Here is a 20,363-nt window from a genome sequence, read left to right as displayed (position 1 = left end):
AAAAAGAAAAGAAAAAAAGGAAGCTATGTGGAAACGGGTCCTCTGTGATTTAGCACTACTTATTTTCGTCAGTTTTATAGTTGTATTTAAATCTTTGCAATTATATGAAGGCATCATGAGTTTGCAAATACCAGCTTTATTAAATTCCGTGAAAATGTCACATGGCTGTTACACTCCTTTATTACTGCACACATCAGACTGTTCAGTGATCACAGTGGTGGTCCGATGCCTCATTGATACCGTTCTCCTCTCTGCTTTAATTGTACTTATTGAGGTTGTGGTTATTGTGTTTTCACGCAATTAGACTTGTGATATCATTGGCTCAGAGTAAATTCTGTTAATCACACCCACTTCACTCAGGCTTATTCAACCTTATGCTATTAAACAAATACAAAGAAAAAAAAAGGGGGGGAGGGGGGGGGGGGGGAACACCCACACAGGAACTCGAGCCCCCGAGACCTACTCGTATGCTTCAAAGTAAACACGCTCATTTGAATTTGCATGCATGTGAAAGAGAACACGGCTTCTTTTTAGATGGTGATACACAAGTCAAGTCAATACAAAAACTTTGGTGAAGTTTATTTTGCATCAGGAGTTGGAGAATATTGTTTTACTTAGAATATAACCTCAGGTGGCCTGATCAGCACAATAGCATACTTGGACCTGGGAAAGAAAAAGTCTATTTTACAAACTACTTCTCGCTGTATTTTGAGTACATTCTGCTGTAATGCAGAGACTGCAAGCAATTCTTTTTTTTTTTTATTTCTAATCAAGTGTTTTATTTCTGAGCATGCTTTTGTCGGACTCCATTGTCCATCACTGCAACACTAAAAAAGACCACCTACGGCCAGCCTTTAAAAATGTATTATTAGTCGAGCTCCAGGAACCTTTCAAAAAATATAGAATTAATGCGAGCGGGCCTGAGTGTAATAGCACTTTTGTATCATTTATGCCACAGTGGCAGGACTGCGACACACAAAAAACCAAATGTGCGTGCATTCATCTACAGATAAAAATCTGTCACGCAGTAATTGGAAGCTATTCTCGGTGCTGAGCTGAGTCATCCATAACCGTGGTCCCAAAAATCCAAGAACACAGAACTTTAGCCCTTTGGGTGTCCTGTTGCCCTTTCGACTTGACCTCCCAGAGGCAAATAGCTCAGTGCAGCCAGGTGAGAATATCTGAGCACACAACACGGGGGAAGTATGTCGCGAATGCCTGCAGGACTCCCATGTTTCTATTTTCTTGCCGTCATGTCGCTTGACGAAAAACTAAAGTCTGACGCAAAGTGAACGTGCTCCATGGGAACTTTTGAGATTTTATCGAATCGATCTGTGAAACATGTCTTGACAGGCTTCATTGCGGCAACAAGCGCGGCTCATCACAAGACACTAATGGCAGCCGGCAATCTTGACCCAGGACGGAGAATTATCTTGGCTTGCTATCTGTGGAGAGACGACAAACTATTCCCGAAAATAACATCAAGAAGGAGCGCCGAGGCAACTTCCTTTTCGGGGAGGAGGGGGTGAGGGTGCGGCGACTGATAAGGTGGAAGACACATTTCTTTCCCAACGAGAGTGTGTGTGTGTGTGTATGGGGGGGGTAAACAAACTGGTTTGGAGAATGGTAGTGAAAATATCAAAGTGGAGACAGACTATCTTGTGTGTGAGTTTGGAGTGGGCTCAAGTGTTTTGTTTTTTTAACCACAGGGTATCTTGTTAGTCACAACAATTTTGCAAGATGCTCGATCGCATTAACAGTCATATGATGAGCTCAGCTTGCTTATGCGATGATAGGGGAGCAAAATAATAACACACCGTGAACACAATTTAGTTTTTACCCCTCAACAGGCTAAAAAAAATAAAAATCCCTACGAGTGGATGAAACTGGTATAGAAGCTCGATGTGCGGATGAGCAGGTTTGGCATCGGTACAATGCGCGCCAACACTATATTGAGACGTGTCAGACGATCACACATCTTATGATATGCACACAGCAAATACAGAAACATTCAGTCACGCTGTTGGGAAATCCCCTCTTTATTGGGAGAGTCCGGGAAAATGGTGACAGCAGTAAAGTCTTTCTTGACTTACGATCGAACTGAGGTTCACATGTCGCTCGTTTTTCCACAGTGGCTGCAATATTCAGGATGCTTGATTTTTGTTTTGCGTCAACTATTCATTCAGTTGACACATTAAGAAACATTTACAAGTTCATTGTGTCAATCCGATTTCAAGATTCAGACGAGAATTGCAATGCAATCCAGCATCTTCGCTGTGATATAATAATCTGGGTTTTGGTAGAAAACTCATCCAATAAGACACAAAACAGATACTGGGCGAGCACATGTCTGGGGCATGCCCACACGCTGTTGTAAGGAGCCAGGACTTGTACTGAAGTAGTTTTTACATGTAATCCCCCTCAGTGAACAAATGAGGTATTCAGTTGTATGGGTGATTTGCATGCAAACGGAGGACCTCGTCACACTGCTTTTCATCTCTTAATCCCTCCTGATCGTCAGTAATCTACTAACTGCTCCCCAACTTGAACTGGTTAGCCGCAGCAGATGGGTGCAGCTCTCTTCCTGTCTGGATTAAACGGGCATTACTATGATTTGTTCAGCGCGGCCCAAATGTGTGTGTGTGTTTCAAAATCGTGTCGCCATTAAAAGAAGCTTGACAGAGAGTCCCCGGCGTTCCTTTAAATGGATCCATTTGCTTGTCGCTTAACGCTTCCACCACCTTCTACAGCAGCGTAGGTTTTTAGAAATAATATCTCTGACTGAACCTTCGGAGCTCATGTCATCAGAGTTACATGGCACCACTCGGCTGTGAATCGCAACTCACACACAATAACACTCACAATTCCACAGGTGGGCTTGTTGGAACAAACGCCAAGCAGCAAATACACAACAAGCATTTGATTTACAAGCGACAGCTGGACCTCTCCACGAGTAGGATAACTTCAGAGAGGAAAACTCCAACCAGCAATCACTCCCCCCCCCCCCCCCTACTGCAGTTTATTATCATAGAGAAAGGGCTGCGTTCACATGAGCCTGGAGGGCTCGAGGTGGATAAACCACATAAGATGCTGCCACACCCTGTGCCTTTTCTTTTCCATAAAAAACACAAAAAATGGACTTTCCAACCTGAAACCTGACACTTGTAATTAAGTCTGACAGCCCCTCTCTTCCTCCAGTTTTACCAAAAATAAAAAAGAAAGAAAGAAAGAAAATTACAAAAACGCTAACAGCACAGTGTTTTGGATAGTCTGTATGCATGGAGACATTTGTTGTGTAATGATAAGATGGAAATGTGCAACAGTACCTGCATCTGGTAAGAGTACAAGAACATAAGCTCCTAAAGACAAAAACAATACCTGATTACGTACTGCTGAAGTACGATTGAACGCAGACTCACACGTAAGTGAATGAAGCCACTTGGTTTAAATGGAAAAGAGATACATTTATACCTTTTGGCTAAATGCAATGAAAACCTGAAAACCTGGGTGTGACTCCCTGCCTACGTTTGCTTCTCTAAAACGTCTTTATATTTCCATTCGGTGTGAACTCACCTGTTGCAAAGCGGTGCAACAAGTAAGATTTAAAAGAAACGTCCACAGTCGGGGAGTCAATTTTGCACTTTAATATTAATTAGAAGTTGCCAACAACTTCATCAGTTGTGACGTTTATACAGCAGGGTTTCAAGTGAAAACGCATCGTTTTACGGTTTTCTTCAGAAAGATTTTGCATTTACATTGCAACGTTTTGAAACCTGTTGTAGAATGAAAATCCTGTTGGGCCACTAGTGGGTGTTCTGGTTTGTTTTTCGAATGAGACCACACACACAATACGCTTTAAACATTAACAATGGGAGTACATGGACAGACAACCAAGTTGTTATTACGATGACTCTCAACGATAGAAGAACATGGACTGAGAGTCAAGACACTCTGCAGTCCGCCATTGTTGTTATTGTCCATCTGCTTGCACATGTGCAGAGAAACTATTTACTACGGCCGTGGTGCGTATGCACAGCAGAGTGCATTTCCTCCCATATACACCTTTGGAGCCATTCTCAAAAGGATCATTCAGTCGAATGAAACCCGCAGGAGTGTTTTTAATTTACAAGGTTGGTTGTTAATAAATAAGACAAACTGTTTATGAGGCATTTTTCCAACTGGAAGAGTTGCATGATCTTGGATGACCTAAACCAATAAGGTCACAACCGAGTTATATAAACAAGCCAACAAAGGAACATTTTATTTAGGAAATGTCGAAATAATTCAAGAGGGAAAGTTAGATAGACTGCAAAAGTTGAAGATGGAGCCAATCCCACACAGGATCACTGGGAGAGTTAAGTTGGCTGCCTCAAAAATCCATGTTTATGACTTCTACGTCGAGAAGCAGACAGGACCTTGGCCGGCTTCTGCTGCGTCCTGCGCCAACACAAGGCCAAAAGGATACCCGCTACAGGCACTTTCGAGAGCCTGCCCTCAATCCAGTTCCAACAAGTGGGCCGGTCTTACCCAACGTCTGAGACGTGAAGCAAACACGCGCCGTCGTTATCTAAGCTACGGGTGTGGGGCAAAAGACCGAAGACGACGAGCAGCTCGCTGTATTTCAGACATGTCTAAACCGTAACCTGAGAGGTGATAAAGGACTTTGGCAGTTCTAAAGCTGCTCCTTCTTGAGTAACTTCCACACCCTTGGCAGTCAATGAGGAATATAATAGTAGTACTCGCGAAGAAGGTAAACAGAGAGCGAGGAATGAATCATTTCCAGAAGTTGCCTTTCTGATTCAGACGAGGCCAATCGACATGGGACGCTGTGGAGCTGTGTGGTTCGCTGAAAAACACAGATCGCGATCCTGATTCGCCGATAGATGATGTCACAGTGGAGTGAGCAGCGGCACGGCTCGGTCTGGAGATGGTGAAGCAGCGGGTATTTTCCATGGTTACAGTTTGAGTCAAACAGCAAACTCAGCAACCACAGCAACATCTGGTCATCTGGTTACTGGCTGTTGCATATTAATACGTAGAGCAGCTGGACGGTTCAAGAACTTCTGCTCAACTTTTGTTGTGTTAACGCTTGTTTTTTTGTTTGTTTTTTCCATTTGGTGGGTTTGGAGTCTTCATTCATTGGCAATAAAACATCATTTTCGAGAGGAGGAAAGAGGAGGAAGACGAGGAATCGTAGTGAAGACATTTACAAAATGTCAGGCTGCTCAGTATTTGCTAGCCTAAGGCCACATTTCGCGAGCACAACTGTCCACCCACTCTCCAGCGCCGGCCGTGTGACGTCGGGGAGATGAAAGTGCGTCGTGTTCTCCTACTTCCACCGCTAATCCCCGGGAGCACACCATCCCTGCTCCTCTTTTCAAGTCTCAAGTCCCGCATCAAAAACACACAGAATAAACCAGAGAATCCACCATGGTGTCTAATTCCATCACACAATAATCATTAATTTAGCTTCTGCATGCATATACTGTACATCTACCTCTTTCTACCACTGCATGAGGAATAACGACCATACGGCAGCCCTCCCCACTACATACAATCAAGAAAAAAGAAAAGAGAGAGGATATTTTAGCAAAGCTTGACGTGAGACACATTAATAAGAGGGCTGGTGAACGGAGACATGCCTGCACAGCGCAAATAGGGGCAAGGTAAATCCTCGAGCCCCATTTCAAGTTCAAACACAACCGTGGCCGCTACGAGATGCCACCAGAAAGCAATGCTTCAGAACCGTCGCCTATTATTCAAACTTATTTTACCGTGGGAGCGTCGGGTGTTGGCGTCGCCTTCGCGCACACCGTTTCAAACTTCTCAACTGACCTCTGGGGAAGGTTCCAATCTTGGGGCAAGTGCCACAGAGTTGCGTGTCATTCAAAGAATGGAACCCACAGACGCTTGACAAAACTCTTTCGGTAGAAAGGCTCATTCAAAGTCAGCGTGCATCTTGATATGGATGCGAGGGCACATTTTGCTATATACAGCAGCGCAGTGTGTGTCATACAGCACATGGGAGTTCAGCTGGCACCGGTCAAAACATTCCACTGACAGACCACACAAGCTAACCACTGTATGCAGCTCAAAGGGTACAACAGGAGCTACAAAGAGCCCAAAGAGGGGGGAAAAGTAAGGCTTCTGCGGGGAGGATATCGCTGAAAGATGGAGGTGCCATCACCGAACAACAAGTGGAAACAGACAAAAAAAAAAATTAATCGACGCGGACCTCGAGATTTTGCGACTTACTGAGTTGAGAGTTAAAGTTTGCTCCATGTATGGCGCTGTGTGCTTGGCTTGTCTTCAGCGCTGCTCCACAAGCCTGGTGTGTGTAAAAGAGTCCATCCGCTGGATCTCCGCGCTGCGTGTGTGAGTCTGTGTTTGCAGTGCGGAGAGAGAGAGAGAGAGAGAGAGAGAGAGAGAGAGAGAGAGAGAGAGAGAGAGAGAGAGAGAGAGAGAGAGAGAGAGCTGAACGGGGGAGGAGAAAGCGCTCAGAAGAGCCGAAAATCCTGACAGCTACTGGGAGTTCAAAAGCTCCCTCTCTTCCTCTGCTGCCGGTTCTTCTCTCTCGCCCTCCCTCCCTCTTTCTCTCTCTCTCTCTCTCTCTCCCTCTCTCTCTTTGCTGTGAATTTCACCTCTTTTCCTCTCTATTTACCTCCCTCCCCGTCTCTGTGTCTCCATGCCTTCTCTTGGTCTCTGCTACGCCCACAGGATAGATCTATTACCCGCAGGCATGCAAACAAGAGCTGCTCATGTCTCCACACCAAAAAGCAAAGAAACTTTACACTGGCGGAGCCGGGGAGGTTGCCCCCCCCCCCCCCGATATCTCAGCAGGCAGCCGGGGCTGCTCGCGCACCGACAAAGGGCTCACGCGAACAGATGTGCATCACGTATGCAGCGGCGCCTCAGAAGACGGAGTCAGTGTGAACACAAGCACAGCAGCCTCCTGATGCTGTCATCTCTGCGAAGTTGAACGCGCCGTCATCTCGCCGAGCGTCGCGGGCTCAAAGCTTTTCTGCAGCGACAAACGATGCGCGAGAAATAGGCTCCTCGCAGCGGCGGGGATGCGGGGTAACGGGGGGGGGGGGAACTTGCAGCAAGGGCTGTGACGAGCTCTGCACGGAAATAGGACGAGGAGGCACATTCTTAGACAAGCCCTGACATAAGAAGACCTGACAAACAAAAAGCTCGGCGCGCATCACAACAGTCTTCAGTGGAAGGCGGCAGAAAAACGAATCAGCTCAAAACAACAAATTATAGAGCCGTCTCTTTCCTCCACTGGACCTGAACGGAGCACATCAGATAAAGTGACAGAGCAGATGCGGAACATGTATCTGTGGCTTGATAGAAACATCTATATGTCATGGGGATGTGATTAAATTAGGGTTTTGTTTTTACTGCTGCAGATAAACCGTCACGGCCAAACACTTCCGAATTGTTCTGGGCTCCCAGTAAGGCCACATGGAGGGGTTATCCACCGGGGTCGTCCCTCAGGGCTTATTGGTCAACTTGGAAATAGTCTCACGGTGTTCTTGTGTGTCCAGATGCGAGCCCCGATGGAGGGCTCATCACGTACTTTCGCCAGAAGAGCAGTCCTTCGCAACGTCCTTCACAGTCACTCGGAGAAGATCCAAATGTTTTTTTTTTTGGGAGGAAATCTGTGCAAGGTGTGCAATTTGGAGTCGCATATTAACGGGGCAATTATTTGTAATTAGTTTTCAGGGTGAATAGGACGACAGCCTTCAAAAAGGAGAAAACAGGTTTCTTGGCTTCTCTTTGCAGATTCGACACTCTGAGCTCATACTGAGGATCTGAGCAAAAAACACATAGTTCTCTTAACTTTAGACTCCGTTTATACGTCTCCAAGTGAAAACGCTAAACTCTTCTGAAACGTGCAAAAACCAATGCGTTTTCACTTGAAACGTTGCGTAAACGAGGCTTTAGTTACAGAAAACGACACCGTGCATATTTGTTCAATTGCACAACGGGTAGAAAATATCAAATAGGAGTTGGTTTGCATTGGCAGCCTTGTGAAATGCAACGCCTGCTCTGTGACCTTCAACTGCGTTGAAGGTCAGATCTTGGTCAGAGAGCAAACGTCAGGTGGAGGTCTAGTTGCCTTTGACGACCATAACCAATAAACGGCAGTGTTAATGCTTTGACCCTGTTGTCACACCAAATGACAAAGACTGAATCGAGTTTGTGACTAGATGTGGTCTAAGCGCACCATGACAAACTATTTTCTCTGTACAGACTGACTAATAAGCTCTTGTAACACAAATATACTACATTCCATGCACAGTAACAGTAATATAATAGTCATGAGAGGAGGAATAGTCAATGATTTGTGGTAACCAAATTGAATCCGTTGTCTTTTGACCTTGGAATTCATATAAAAAACTCAAACACCAGGGATTATTTAGGAACTCTGTTGGAATATTATGAAACAAACAAAATAAAAGGTGTCCAATGCTGTTAGCTCGTTAAACAACACAGGTCATTACGACTGCGCACGTGAAAACGGCAGACAGTTGAGCTTGCAGTGGCAGAACTCATCAATTGATTGTTGAAATACATGAAAAAAAACCAAGAGACATGAATGTGTGTTTCCGGTGATAAACCAGACAACGTGATGAATCCCAACATAATAAATGAAGATTATGATTAGCAGTAAAAGGACAAATGAGTTATTTCAGCAAATTTTCTGACTTATTGATGAAAAAAGTTGATTCATAATTGCAAGATTAGACGTGTTCAATCCAAGTTGAATATATTCCTCAGTCCACTTCACCTGCTTAAAGTCTCAATATCTGATTTAACAGCTTCAGCCTCTCTGTGCCAAACAGAGGTGTGAGGTTCAGGATGTACAGTTCCACAAATCTTTAGCTATAAAGGAGTAAGACTAGAAGACGGTGGTAGAAAAGTGTGAAAGCTTCCTGCGCACCACATGCATTCAAACCTATTTTGCACAACATCTGCATTTTAACCTGAGAGGAAGTCATATTGCAAGTATTTCTATACCAACATTGCTTGAAAGATGTCCACATCTTTCGCAGTGTTTAGGAAGTCTTTGTACTTTTCATCGCTGCAGGACAATGAGAAGTTTCTGGGAAGCCACAGCAAGAAGAAAAATGGTCCTTGAACTCGCAAACACACGGTGAGGGGATCTCCACACATCAGCAAACAATAATGTGACTTTTTTTTTTTTTTTTTTTTGTAACTTGCTTGTTAATTGATGCCCAAACTTTGTACCAATGAAACAATTCAGAGGGCCTTTCTACAATATAAACGTTGACGAGAAACAACCTCCAACACAGCGACAAGTATCTACAAAGACAGGAGGGAATGTTGCAGTTACTGCAATATCTTCTCGAATCGTCCAGCTGGACATGTGGGAAAGACCTGAACAGAAACCTGTGGTTTGGAGTTTACTGTTTATTATGCACTGGGACAACGCCAAGGAGCAGATTTGTGGTGCGCCTCATTGAGTAATGTGTGTGGTCAGCGGGTGTGTCTGTAGATGACTAATGCAGGGATTTTTTAACACAGTGCCTGAACCACTTTTTGGTTTGTTTTTGTGCCTGTTCGCATGCATTCAGACCAATTACAAGAGGTGGGAAAGGGTGCATGCGTGTGTTTTGGTAAATATGAATCAGTGTGCATGAGTAATGCGTGCATGCAGACTACTGGACAGGAGAGAGAGAGCGAGAGAGAGAGAGAGCTACACTAATATGAGAGAATGTGAGCGCGATATTCAGTTGTGCAGCAGCTCATTAGTGAGACCAAACAAGCAGGACCATGCCTCTGGCCCCCACAAAGGCCGCTTTGTGTGCCACCGCTTGCCACAAGTGTAGCGGCAAACAGAGATCAAGGCACCGGAAATGAAAGGTAAAAAAAAAAGAGCTGAAGGTGGAGTGCGAGGAGAACGAGGAGGGGCGGGGGCGGGGGGGTTGATTGCTCGACTAAATGTCCACGTTAATGAAGCAAAAACCAACTTGTCAGCATACAGTTGAAGCCGAATAGAAGCACAGGAGACACATTGAAGGATTTGAAAACAACCAAGCTGTGGATAGATTAAAACAAATCCTAAGATATAATTGTATAATAAAAAAGCCCGAAAGAACTGTGCTCACCTCGAGATCGTCCAGTGACCGTGCCAGGCTTAGACGCTTTGAGGAACGACGTTTAGAGGCACGGATGCCCCCCATACCCCAAAACCTGGAACCCTATTGGAACAAAAGGAACGATTATCAATTGTTCAAAAATCATCAACATCTTAAAATGCACATTTTGCTTCAATGCAACTCAATACACGGTGCTGTGGCTGTGATAAAAGGGACCTTTCTGGATTATCACAAGCACTTATAGACTGAAATTTGCTCACACACATAATGTGACTCGACCTGAGCAGTTTGACAGTCTCACACACAGAAAAGGAAAATATACAATAGTAAACAGTATAAACACAGTATGGAGTGGCTTTGAGGAGAGTCAGTCGAAACAGAGGGTCTGGAAATGTCAGGTTTCTTTCTACTGGACTGGACAGATCCCTCCACTAAAGCCTCTGCACTCAAGTGTAATGGCTACTAATTTCACAGTCTGTCGAAAACTAATGTAAGAGTTTGGAAACACTGTCGCTTCCTGCCGATCTGTGCCTAAAAACATAAAAGACACTGCAGCCCAAGCAGCCACGTCTATTCTTATGAGCGGGGAGGTTGTCCCTTATGTTTAAACAAGAGTCTCAGATTTGCCGATAATTGCCACGGCATGACATGGGGCTCTACCCTGTAATTTCCCCGGCTTCCTGCACAAGATTCTCTTCTTTCTGATGTAATGCAAGCGAGGGGAGAAACACACAATCCAAATCTGATTACGAAACACAGCGACACAGTTTGTTTGAATAAAAGAGGGAGCGAGCCACAATAAATGTCGACGCAAGAAAAAACAACAACAAAAAAAACAAAATATGGATTTTAACACACGCCGCATGCATCTTTTAATTGCCGAGCCGTTTACAAACACACATTCGCCTACATGCTGACTAATTGGAGCCCTCTGTGCAGGAGAAAGAAACTCCTTCAGACATACAGTATAATCACTGTACTCAGAGGAGCATGGAGACATGGGGACATCTTGTGGGCGAGCAGAAATGCAACACCATGAAAAAAAAAAAAAAAAAAAAAAAGAACATCTAATTGACATTCAGCAGGTGTTTTCTGAAGTATGTTCACACATGGCAACCAATTGACTGTTGAAATAGTGGTATTGTGTTTCATTTTAGGTGCCACCCAAAAAAAAAAAACGGTTCACTTAACACCCCCACAAGTGTCTGGAGACTCGATTCCTTGTGAACATTTAATACTTCCTGTGCCGCTGTGTTAGAAAAGTACTGAAACAGATGCTCTCATTTCAGCACGACCTCTTTTACAACACAGCCATTTAGTGGAAAGAAATGTCATTTCACATACGTGAGCTGTGATACGGAGCAATATTAGACAGAGCAACAACAGAAATGCTAAAACTTGAAAGAGTTGTGAAAACAGAACACGTCACATCACGTTTAAAAAAAAATAAACGAAAACGTCAATTCAATTTTTTAAAAGCACAGGCACATTAAAACATTTGGAATATTTTCTTCTCCATATCGTTGACTGTTAAAGGCTCAACAAGTCCAAGCATTCATGACCAATGGCAGCACGTTAAGGCCACATTAATACAACAAAAAAAACTATCTCAGCATTTCTCATAGTTTTAGGATATTTCCACATTATTCAAACATTTTAAATGTTATCACCAAAATGAAATAGCTGTGCTTTGTTCTACCCTCCTCCCGAATAAGTCATTCATCACATATGAACCACAATGTCAGTATCATGATGAGGAAGAAAACTTAGCAGATTTATTTTGTTTTACTTACATTTTTGTTGCGGCCATCTTTTTGTTGTTTCTCCCTCTGGTCCAGCAACCTCTTGGTCCATTCCTCCCTGGGAGGGAGCATCGTGACCTCGGCTGCCTGGTACCTGTCGGAGGGGATCTGGCTCATTGGAGGGGGCAAGTGATTTGTGCTCGCACTCAGGGTAATGGTGGGGGACCAGCTGTTAGGGGGCGTCCCTTGAGATTCAGGGTCACTGCTGGGGACTTTGGGCCACTTTGCCTTGGAGAACCACCTTTGACTGCCGCGGAAAGGCTCGGCAAAAAAGTTTGTTTTCTTAGTCAAAGGCTGGGGAGGCGGCGGGGGCTTGAACTGGAACTCTAGCCTGGGTGGGGGTCCTCCATAAAAGCTGGTGAGGGAATCCGGGCCGGGAAGAGACTCTGAAAGGGAATGTGTGCTGGCACTGTTCTCTGGATGAATTTTTTGGGCTCTCTTGGAGTGGTTTATTGGGGTGAGGTCTTCAGCCGTAGGAGAATCCCATGGACAGCTGGGGAGGTGGGCTCCTGCATGATTGTGGATTGTAGGAGGGAAATCCCTGTCGGCTCTCTCCTCGGGGGGAGAAGCGGTTCCAATGCCGCTGTCCCCGTTGCTACTGGCACTACCTTGTTTGTCAGTGCTGTCGTTTTCCTTGGCTTGCTGCTGCGCCTCTGCATCCAGTTTAACTCTAAGCCTCTCAACAGCCTCCCCCAAGTCGCTGTACAGGACTGCAACGAAGTGAAGAACGTCTGGGGGAGTCTGGGGGAATTCCAGACAGCCTAGAGCGTCTGGATCAGGTGTGCAATCAAAGCCAAAGCGCCCAGCGATTCCGACGTGGTCCTGATGGTTTCCCAGCTGTGGGTCAATGAAAAAAACATGGCAGGAGGCTCGCAGCGGACCGTCCACAGGTACACGGCCATTGATAACATGTGCTGTCGTGACCAAGCAAAAGAAACGGGGGTCTTCAGCACACACTGCCCCTAAGACAAGGTTCTCGGTAGGAAAGGCTGCCAAAACAGCTCCCGCGTCGTCACAAAGTCGTATGCAGTCAAACATGACTTTCATCATCACCAGAGTATGGGTGTCCTGTTCGGTGCCCAACTTCCTTATCCGCTCACGAATGGCTTTCAAACAGTCGTCCTCTGATTCATTCGTGTTCAAAATCAGCTCCGTGGTGCTGAGGTACCCCACAACCAGGGTCACGTTTAAATGGCTCCAGTCTGGATTCGCCTCTTCTGTGTCAGTAAAAACTGAGTCTGCATCCCCGACTGTGGAGGAGGTTTCCTCTTTCGGCTGCTTCGCCAAAACATTCCACTGCTGTGACCACTGAGACATGTCAGGCTCCGAAACTGGCCTCTGCTTCATTGCAGCAACGTGATGAGAGTTAAACGACGACTTGGTCGAATCATGCGAGATGGTGCGGAGAACCCCGGCTTTCTGGTAAATACCACTTTTCCCGACAAACTTGGCATCATTCAGAATGGGGTTCCCCATCGCGCGGCCTTCAGTGAGCACCACCACGCGCAACGGTCCTTTGCAGCCGCCGATCAGCTGCACCACGGTCTCATGTGAAGCCGCGGACACGTCCGTGCCGCTGATGGCCATGATGCGATCCCCTTGCTTGAGTCCAACCAGGTCGGCGGGGCTTCCCTCAAGGATGCCACTCATCACACACGGCCTCTGGCCCGAAATAGTAAAACCATATCCTGCACGACCACGGATGACCTCCACACCCCTGAGCTCGCCAGCAGCGCTCAACTCAAGACGCCTCCTTGCACTTTCAGGCTGTCCTTGTATCCTCATTTTTGAAGGCGGTGGGAACTTTAACTCTTGGAAGTTGCCAACACTACTGTGTTGTTGTCATCCTGGAAACACAGAAGAAAACAAAGCTGGTTTATAAAGTGAATGTCTGTAGCATATTTAAATAATAAGATGAATAATATCCCAGATGATAACCATGTGGGTAGTTAGGAGCATCATTCGCTTATTTTCCTCAATGTAATCATGTCCCAAGATTACTTGTATATTATGTTCGGAGCACTAATGCTGTGTAATAATGCAACTGGAGCGGACTTCTACAGTGACAATCTGAAATGTTCTGGTTCTGAACCGAGTCATTGATTCATTTATTAATTGTATTTATAATTGTTGGTCGTTTATTCCATTAAAACAAGCTGTCGGTCAGATTAAGGTTGGGTTTTTAACCGCATATTTCGGCTGATTTGACAAAGTAATGAAATAAGTAAGAAGTAACCCCTGACATGGATCTAATTTGACCAATTATCTGTCAGATATGAGACAGATCGAGCTTGCCTGTGCCTCCTCTTCACCCCTCCACCTCCATTCCCCCAAAACAAAGTGCCAGCTGGCTCCTACTCACAACCACACTGCTTTGTTTTGGTCGAAAACGGGTTTTAAATGTTACAAATCAGAACCATAAAACACTTGCGGAAACCATGCAATCCTTTTTTTCTCTCTTGTTAATGATATTTAAAACCATTAAAGTAACTAAATAATTTCATATTATGCGGAGTTATGATACGGTGTTTTGGATTAAGTGGTTTCCCTGTTAACTGGTGACCGACTTTCTTTTGCGCCCCTTGTTGCGGATACAACAGCAGATGTTAAAGAGCCGACAGGATACCGTAGCTGTCCGTTTCACCTAATCTACAATAAAGTTTCAAAATTTCGGTGCGTTTGTGAGTCAGTTATTTCAACATCGGCTGTTACGCTAAAACGAGTGGGGTCACCAGATAGCAGGGAAACGAGTTAATCCGAAACACCACAACTATCACAACGAGGCTGTATGAAGACGAAGTTTGAACATTACCCGCTCCAGAGGTGGAAAGTCCCGGAAACAGCTACAGCGGCTAAAAGGTCCACACTCTTTGTATTTTACAAGCCATTCCTTGCTTTTACTCGCTTAATTATTCAAAACCAAAGTTCCCTGCCGTGATTCGGTCGTCCATATGGCCATATGACCTCCTCCTCCCTCCATTCACATACAAAGCGTCTTTCACCGTTACCATGACAGCGTAACGTCTCGCGCGTCACGTGACGTGTTTTCAGGCCAATCACAGCGTCCGTTGTGTTCAATATTCAAACAAAAGGGGGCACGCTATTGGCTGATGGAAATGAAGCTCAAGTACTTTTATTTGCTCCTAAAGTAGATTTAATTTTAATTTTAACAACAGAGCCACTTGCAAACAAAAAGTATCGCCTTAAAACATACATTCCTGAAGCACTAATAATTTATTTTACATCTAGTAAACCGAGAATACAAAATACTATAAATTCTGTATATTACCAGGAAAATGCAACATATTAGAAGAAAGATTCACCTTTTAATTATATTCTACTATACCAATGATACCCAAATATTTTACATTGTAAACCAAGGTGACCCCCGACACGCCTTGTACAATTACAACAAAAAATAAAATGAATCTTGAACAAACTTCATGACACACTGGATATAAAATACAGTTTCTTTGTGATATTCTGCCACAATGAATTCCTTCAGCTTGCAGTTTCAAATGACATTCTACAGCGTTTCACAATGAAAGATGCACAATGATACACTTTTAACACTTAAACTTAGAAATGTTATAAAATAAATACATTTAATGCTGGCTTACCTACTTCCTAATACATACATATAAACATACCAACCCCCCCACCCCCGCCCCCGCCCCCCGCGGTTAAGAATCAGTGTACTATACCTTATTCGTGTCATGTGGAGCAGCGTCTTCCACTCTGGTAGAATCTCTTAGGAGACGTTGGTGTGTAAATATTAACTTAAAGTTCAAAGGGCTGCAATGGCTGGTCACATTTCCTTATTAGACATGCGCAGGCAGTTCACACATTGGTTGAAAACACAGTTTCTAGATCGACATCTTGCTGGGTTTAGTTCAATATATAATTCTTGTCCTTGTGGCATTCGATTCCAATGTCCCTTATTATGATTTTTTTTTTTTTTTTAAACGCTGGCGTGCAGCCTTTGCTCATTTCAATAGAGGAGCAACTTCCATTGAGCTGGTTTAGTGTGATGGAACTAACCTAATCCTTCATTTCTCCAAATCCTCTTAAAATAGGCTGAAAGGCAAAGACCTTAACGTTTCAGCTCCATCACTCTTTTACCCTCCGAGTATTTTGCCTTTCAGCAACTACTCTGCAGATTCACATAATGCTGTTAAAAACAGGAGAAACCACAATGAAATGCGGAGCAAGGAATACTTGCATGGTAATGAAATCAAAGAGAGAAAAAAAGTGCTTCTTTTTCTCCATAATACAGTTTGAATGCTGAGTCGTAGATCGCGGAGTGGCTCAGTGTTAATCTGTGCGGTTAAAGAAAAATAAAACATTGGATATACTATGAAGTGAACCAAACATTTTCATTTTTTTTTGCAATTTATATAAGCCTGATCATATTTCTCACAAACTTCAGGAGCATGTCTTTTGCAGTCAGCCTCTTGTGGAGCCGTGTCAATATGACATTCTGAAATCAAGGCCAGCCGCCATTCATCCTCTACCTCCTGAGACCCAAAGCCAGCGTGCTTTTAGTGAAATTGATGGCATTATAATACGTACGAAGTCAGCTTGTGTTGCATTTTGACAACAGTGCCTTTCACGTCAACAAGAGCAGGAACTATTCCCGAAATCTTTGCTTTCAGTCAAACCCGTTTTGGCATTAGATCTTACCAATGTATAATTATACTGGCAGAAAATGACGTGACAACATTTTTGCGGAGGCTGTTGTTTTCACAGTGATTTTAATAGAGTACTTGGCAAATGATCAAGAACGATCTGATAGAACTATTCCTAGAATGAAAACTCCCATCAGAGCTAGACCTACTGTAGATGCTAAAATGCTAACATATGTCACTGCAGGTACTGATGAGTTCATTATATATATTGATGCTTCTCTGACTCCTTCAAAAAAAGGCAAAAACTTATATTTGTCCCCGTTTATAACAGGCAATCGTTGTACACAATACACAATAAACTGTAAAATTGGCTAACTTTAAACCGAAGTCCAAAATAAATATTTGTTTTCCTGTAAAAGGTAAATGTGAGACAAAGCAATGACCTAAAGATCTCTGGAAAGCACACGTTCGATTTCATGGATTCTCGGGCTCTTTCACCTCACTCTGAACCAACAGCGCCGACATGTTGGCGGGAGGCTGGATCATCTTCTCCAGAAGGTTCATCATTCGCTCCTGCAGCTGCAGACACTGGACCTGCAGGAGGTTCTGTTGGTGCACGACCCGACGCACCTCCCTGCACGTCTCCTCGATGGCCCGGCTCGACCGCTTCTGTTGCATCAGCATGGACTGCATGACTCGAAGCTTCTTCTTCTTTATGGAAAGGTACTTGTTGGCATGTCTCTTCCTGGACGACATCGGATGGGAGCTGAAGTAAAAACAAAACAAAATAAATGTAAAAAGTATTTTAACAAGCCACTCGATCGCAATGGAAGAAGGATAACGGTGCTCGGAACCAGTGAAAACGCAACTTTTTGAAAACGCTTCTAAGGTGGGACTTTTTGAAAATGCTCCAACTCCCGTCACAGTGGGGGAACTTTTCTGAGAAGTTGCTACTGCGGCGTCCAGAGTGTCATGACTCCCAGTGCATATATTCCTGGGACTTGGTAGTTTTATAGTTGACATTCACCGGAACTCAGGAATCGGTTTCCAAACGGTTGCCATGGAAACGGGGCCTTAATCATCACAAAACAGCAGTTCTCCATATCATTACTTTATAATAGAAATAAAATACGGATAAACTGCTAACGATACAACAAATAAAGCTTAATATGGTGAATTTCAAAGGAACACATATTATGAGCAATGGAAAAACCTAAATATGCAAATATTTGATTTTCTGTTTCCATAACATGCATCACATTAGATGACCTAATGTACCGGTACTTTATTTTGAAGTGGCTGGATTAAAAAAGAGCATGTATGTTAAAGCTCATACCAATCCACCGAAGTGGCAGCAATTATCAACTTTTGAGTGCAGTGACTCATCATGAGGGCTGCGAGGTCATTTTAAATCATATGGTTATTAAAGTGTAAAGTGCTATTTTTTGTGTGAAATTTGAATAAATACTGTTAATACGGTTTCCATACAAAATCCATGCTCCTTTTCATAATTAAATCCAGATTGCATACATAGACAGATAAGATTAAAAAAAAAAAAAAACATTAAAGATATTCTAGATAAAAAAGAATAATTATTTCACCTGTTGAAAAAAGAAGAAAATTGATGAATTCCTTTCCTGAAATAATAGAAATACAAAGGTCAGCTGCTTAGCCTGCGATGACCTGCATCAGTCCCAAAAGTGATAAATCACTAATACCACGAATCCATGCAGCACGCCGTCTCGACTTCCTGTTACCTGGAACCCTGCGTGTTCTCGCTGTCGGAGCTCAGGGAGTCCAGCTCTTGTTTGATCTCCATCTCGTCTGACGAGCCCGTGTACTCCGGCAGGAACCCGATCATGCCGTCGTCTGACTGGGGCACCAGGTTCTCCGTGGGCAGGGACGAAGTGGAGGGACCCGGCGTGGAGACCTGAAACTCCAGAGAGTGGCCCCTGCCGTTCTCCAGCGGCTTGGAGAGGATCTTCTCGATGGGCTTGTAGTACGGCCAGTCTGGAACTCCACCTGCGTCGCCAATGGTGGCTTTCAGTCTCCTGTACAGAGCGGGTGCGGTGGGAAAAGAAACAAGAAAAAAGAGGAATGTTTATGGGCATGCAACAGCTGGAGTTTGGTGGAGCGGGTTTGGACGTGGTGCACTTGCCTGTACTGAAAGGACATGTTGGTGATTTTCATCTTGATCTCCTCTTTGAAACGCTGCTCTCCGGTCAGCTGGAAGAACCTCTGGGACATCTTCTCGTAAACCTTGGCGTTCCTCTTGCTCGTTTTCAGTTCGTTGTGGTGTTCCTCCCACACGTAGAGGAGGGCTTTCATTTCTCCGTCCGTCCAGTTCGGGGCCCGTCTGTGCTTCTCATTGTGGCCCGGCAGCAGGTAGCTGAAACCATCTTCTGCAGCCATGTTTTGTTGTTTTTTTTTTGTTGTTGGGTTTTTTTTTTTCTCCCCCCCCCCCCTGAGCAGATTTCTCTTGGCCTGCGATTGCAGGAATAGGATGAGAAGAGGTTGAATTTGAAAGTATTTTTACGGTGCTCAGAGCGGTTTTGAGTCTGCAGGGAGGGAGGGAAACATGCAGGAAGGCAAACACACACACACTCGCACACACACACACACCAGCGTCCTGCCTGTGCCCTTCCCTTTAGCCTAGCTGAAAGAGGACTCAAAATGGGGCCTAAGGCAGGAGAGGAATCCGGTTAAAAGCTTTTAGTACTGCGTGATGTCACCGTGACATCAAGTTGCCTTGGCAACGGGGAGGGAGGCTCATTCTTTTCCCGCCCCTCGCCTCTGACCACTCCCAGCAGCTCTCCTTTCCCCTCCGTTCTCCTCCAGTGGAGGCACAAAAAGCTTTTAGCTGAAAGGCAGCAGTGTATGCGCACAAGATTGCTGACACTTTTGAAATATGAGCCTCCGGGGAGGCGGGAGGGAGGGGAAAAAAAAAAAGGAGCGAGAGCGAGAGAGCCGAGACCACGACTATGCGTTTCCCTGGCAACAAGGCAATAGATTTGGTAGTCAGCCAACACACTGCTCTATTTAAAAGCTTTTAATAATAGACAAGTCATTTAGAGATTGGGGGGGGGGGGGGGGGGGGGGGATCTGGAATCTGCATGAAGCAGAAGAAAAGCAAAACATTTGCAGCCTGCGGTTTCCACCTGGAAAGCAAGAAAAGAGCGATCCGTGGCAATCGTGGAACATTTGAGGTGGAAAGAGAAACTGTAGTCATCCCCGTCTTCAGTAATCTGCTTTCTTTTCATAAGTTGCAGACAATGAACCCCTGCAGGAGGGTTTTGGAAGCCCCCTCCCCCATTTAGGCCTCTGCGTGGGGCGGATCCACCCAGACTCCACCACCTTAATCTGCAATTTTATGGGCTTTTTTTTTTTTTTTTCCCTCTCCCCCCCACCCTCCACCCTTCCATCTGCTTCTCCTTTCTCTCTGCCCCCTCCGCTGTGCTCCGCATATCTTTCAGGAACGCATATGTGCCGAAGCCACGCCGTTTTTTCCCCTTTCTTACCCAAAATAGAGAAATCGCACTGCCACTGCTGCATTTGGATGGAAACAAAGGGCAGTAATAATGCTGCAGTGATACAAATCATCTCATCTCAGCCCATCAATGTGAGATCTCCCGGTTGCCGTCGGTCCGGCTTATCTCAGCTGCAGCCTGATTAGATCCTTGACCCATCTGCTCCTCGGCAACCTGACAGGCGGCCGCTGCATTTCCATACCGCAAATTGGCGGCTTCACTATCAAATCTCTGCAGCAAATGGAGGAGTGAAGGGAATTTGATGTGTTTTTGTTT

General features: G+C 44.7%; 2 protein-coding genes across 3 annotated transcripts in view; both read right to left on the bottom strand.

Moving 5' to 3' along the window:
* The window catches only part of LOC308147049 (regulator of G-protein signaling 12-like), a gene marked incomplete at its 5' end in the record, with an annotated part of 37,359 nt that extends 23,642 nt beyond the window's left edge, over nt 1–13,717 (bottom strand). The window contains 2 exons of one of the 2 annotated variants that reach the window (XM_080519105.1): nt 10,140–10,232; nt 11,924–13,717. In XM_080519105.1, the coding sequence (XP_080375231.1) occupies nt 10,140–10,232; nt 11,924–13,717 (1,887 nt within the window). Of the gene's footprint in view, nt 1–6,255; nt 6,383–10,139; nt 10,233–11,923 lie in introns of those variants that run through there. The other variant, XM_080519106.1, reaches the window with a different exon arrangement.
* A 3,186-nt stretch (nt 13,718–16,903) lies between these two features.
* On the bottom strand, nt 16,904–18,972 carry msantd1 (Myb/SANT-like DNA-binding domain containing 1; the record flags this gene model as incomplete). The annotated part of the gene is made up of 3 exons (XM_080519346.1): nt 16,904–17,326; nt 18,318–18,611; nt 18,719–18,972. 3 exons carry the CDS (start codon nt 18,970–18,972, stop codon nt 17,035–17,037), a joined length of 840 nt encoding a protein of 279 aa, XP_080375472.1. The 3' UTR covers nt 16,904–17,034.
* Nucleotides 18,973–20,363: the final 1,391 nt, after the last annotated feature.

The sequence above is a fragment of the Blennius ocellaris genome (assembly GCF_963422515.1).
Source record: "Blennius ocellaris genome assembly, chromosome: 23".
In the NCBI taxonomy this organism is placed as follows: Eukaryota; Metazoa; Chordata; class Actinopteri; order Blenniiformes; family Blenniidae; genus Blennius; species Blennius ocellaris.
The sequence above is the reverse complement of the archived record's forward strand: the minus strand, read 5'-3'. Positions and strand labels throughout refer to the sequence as shown.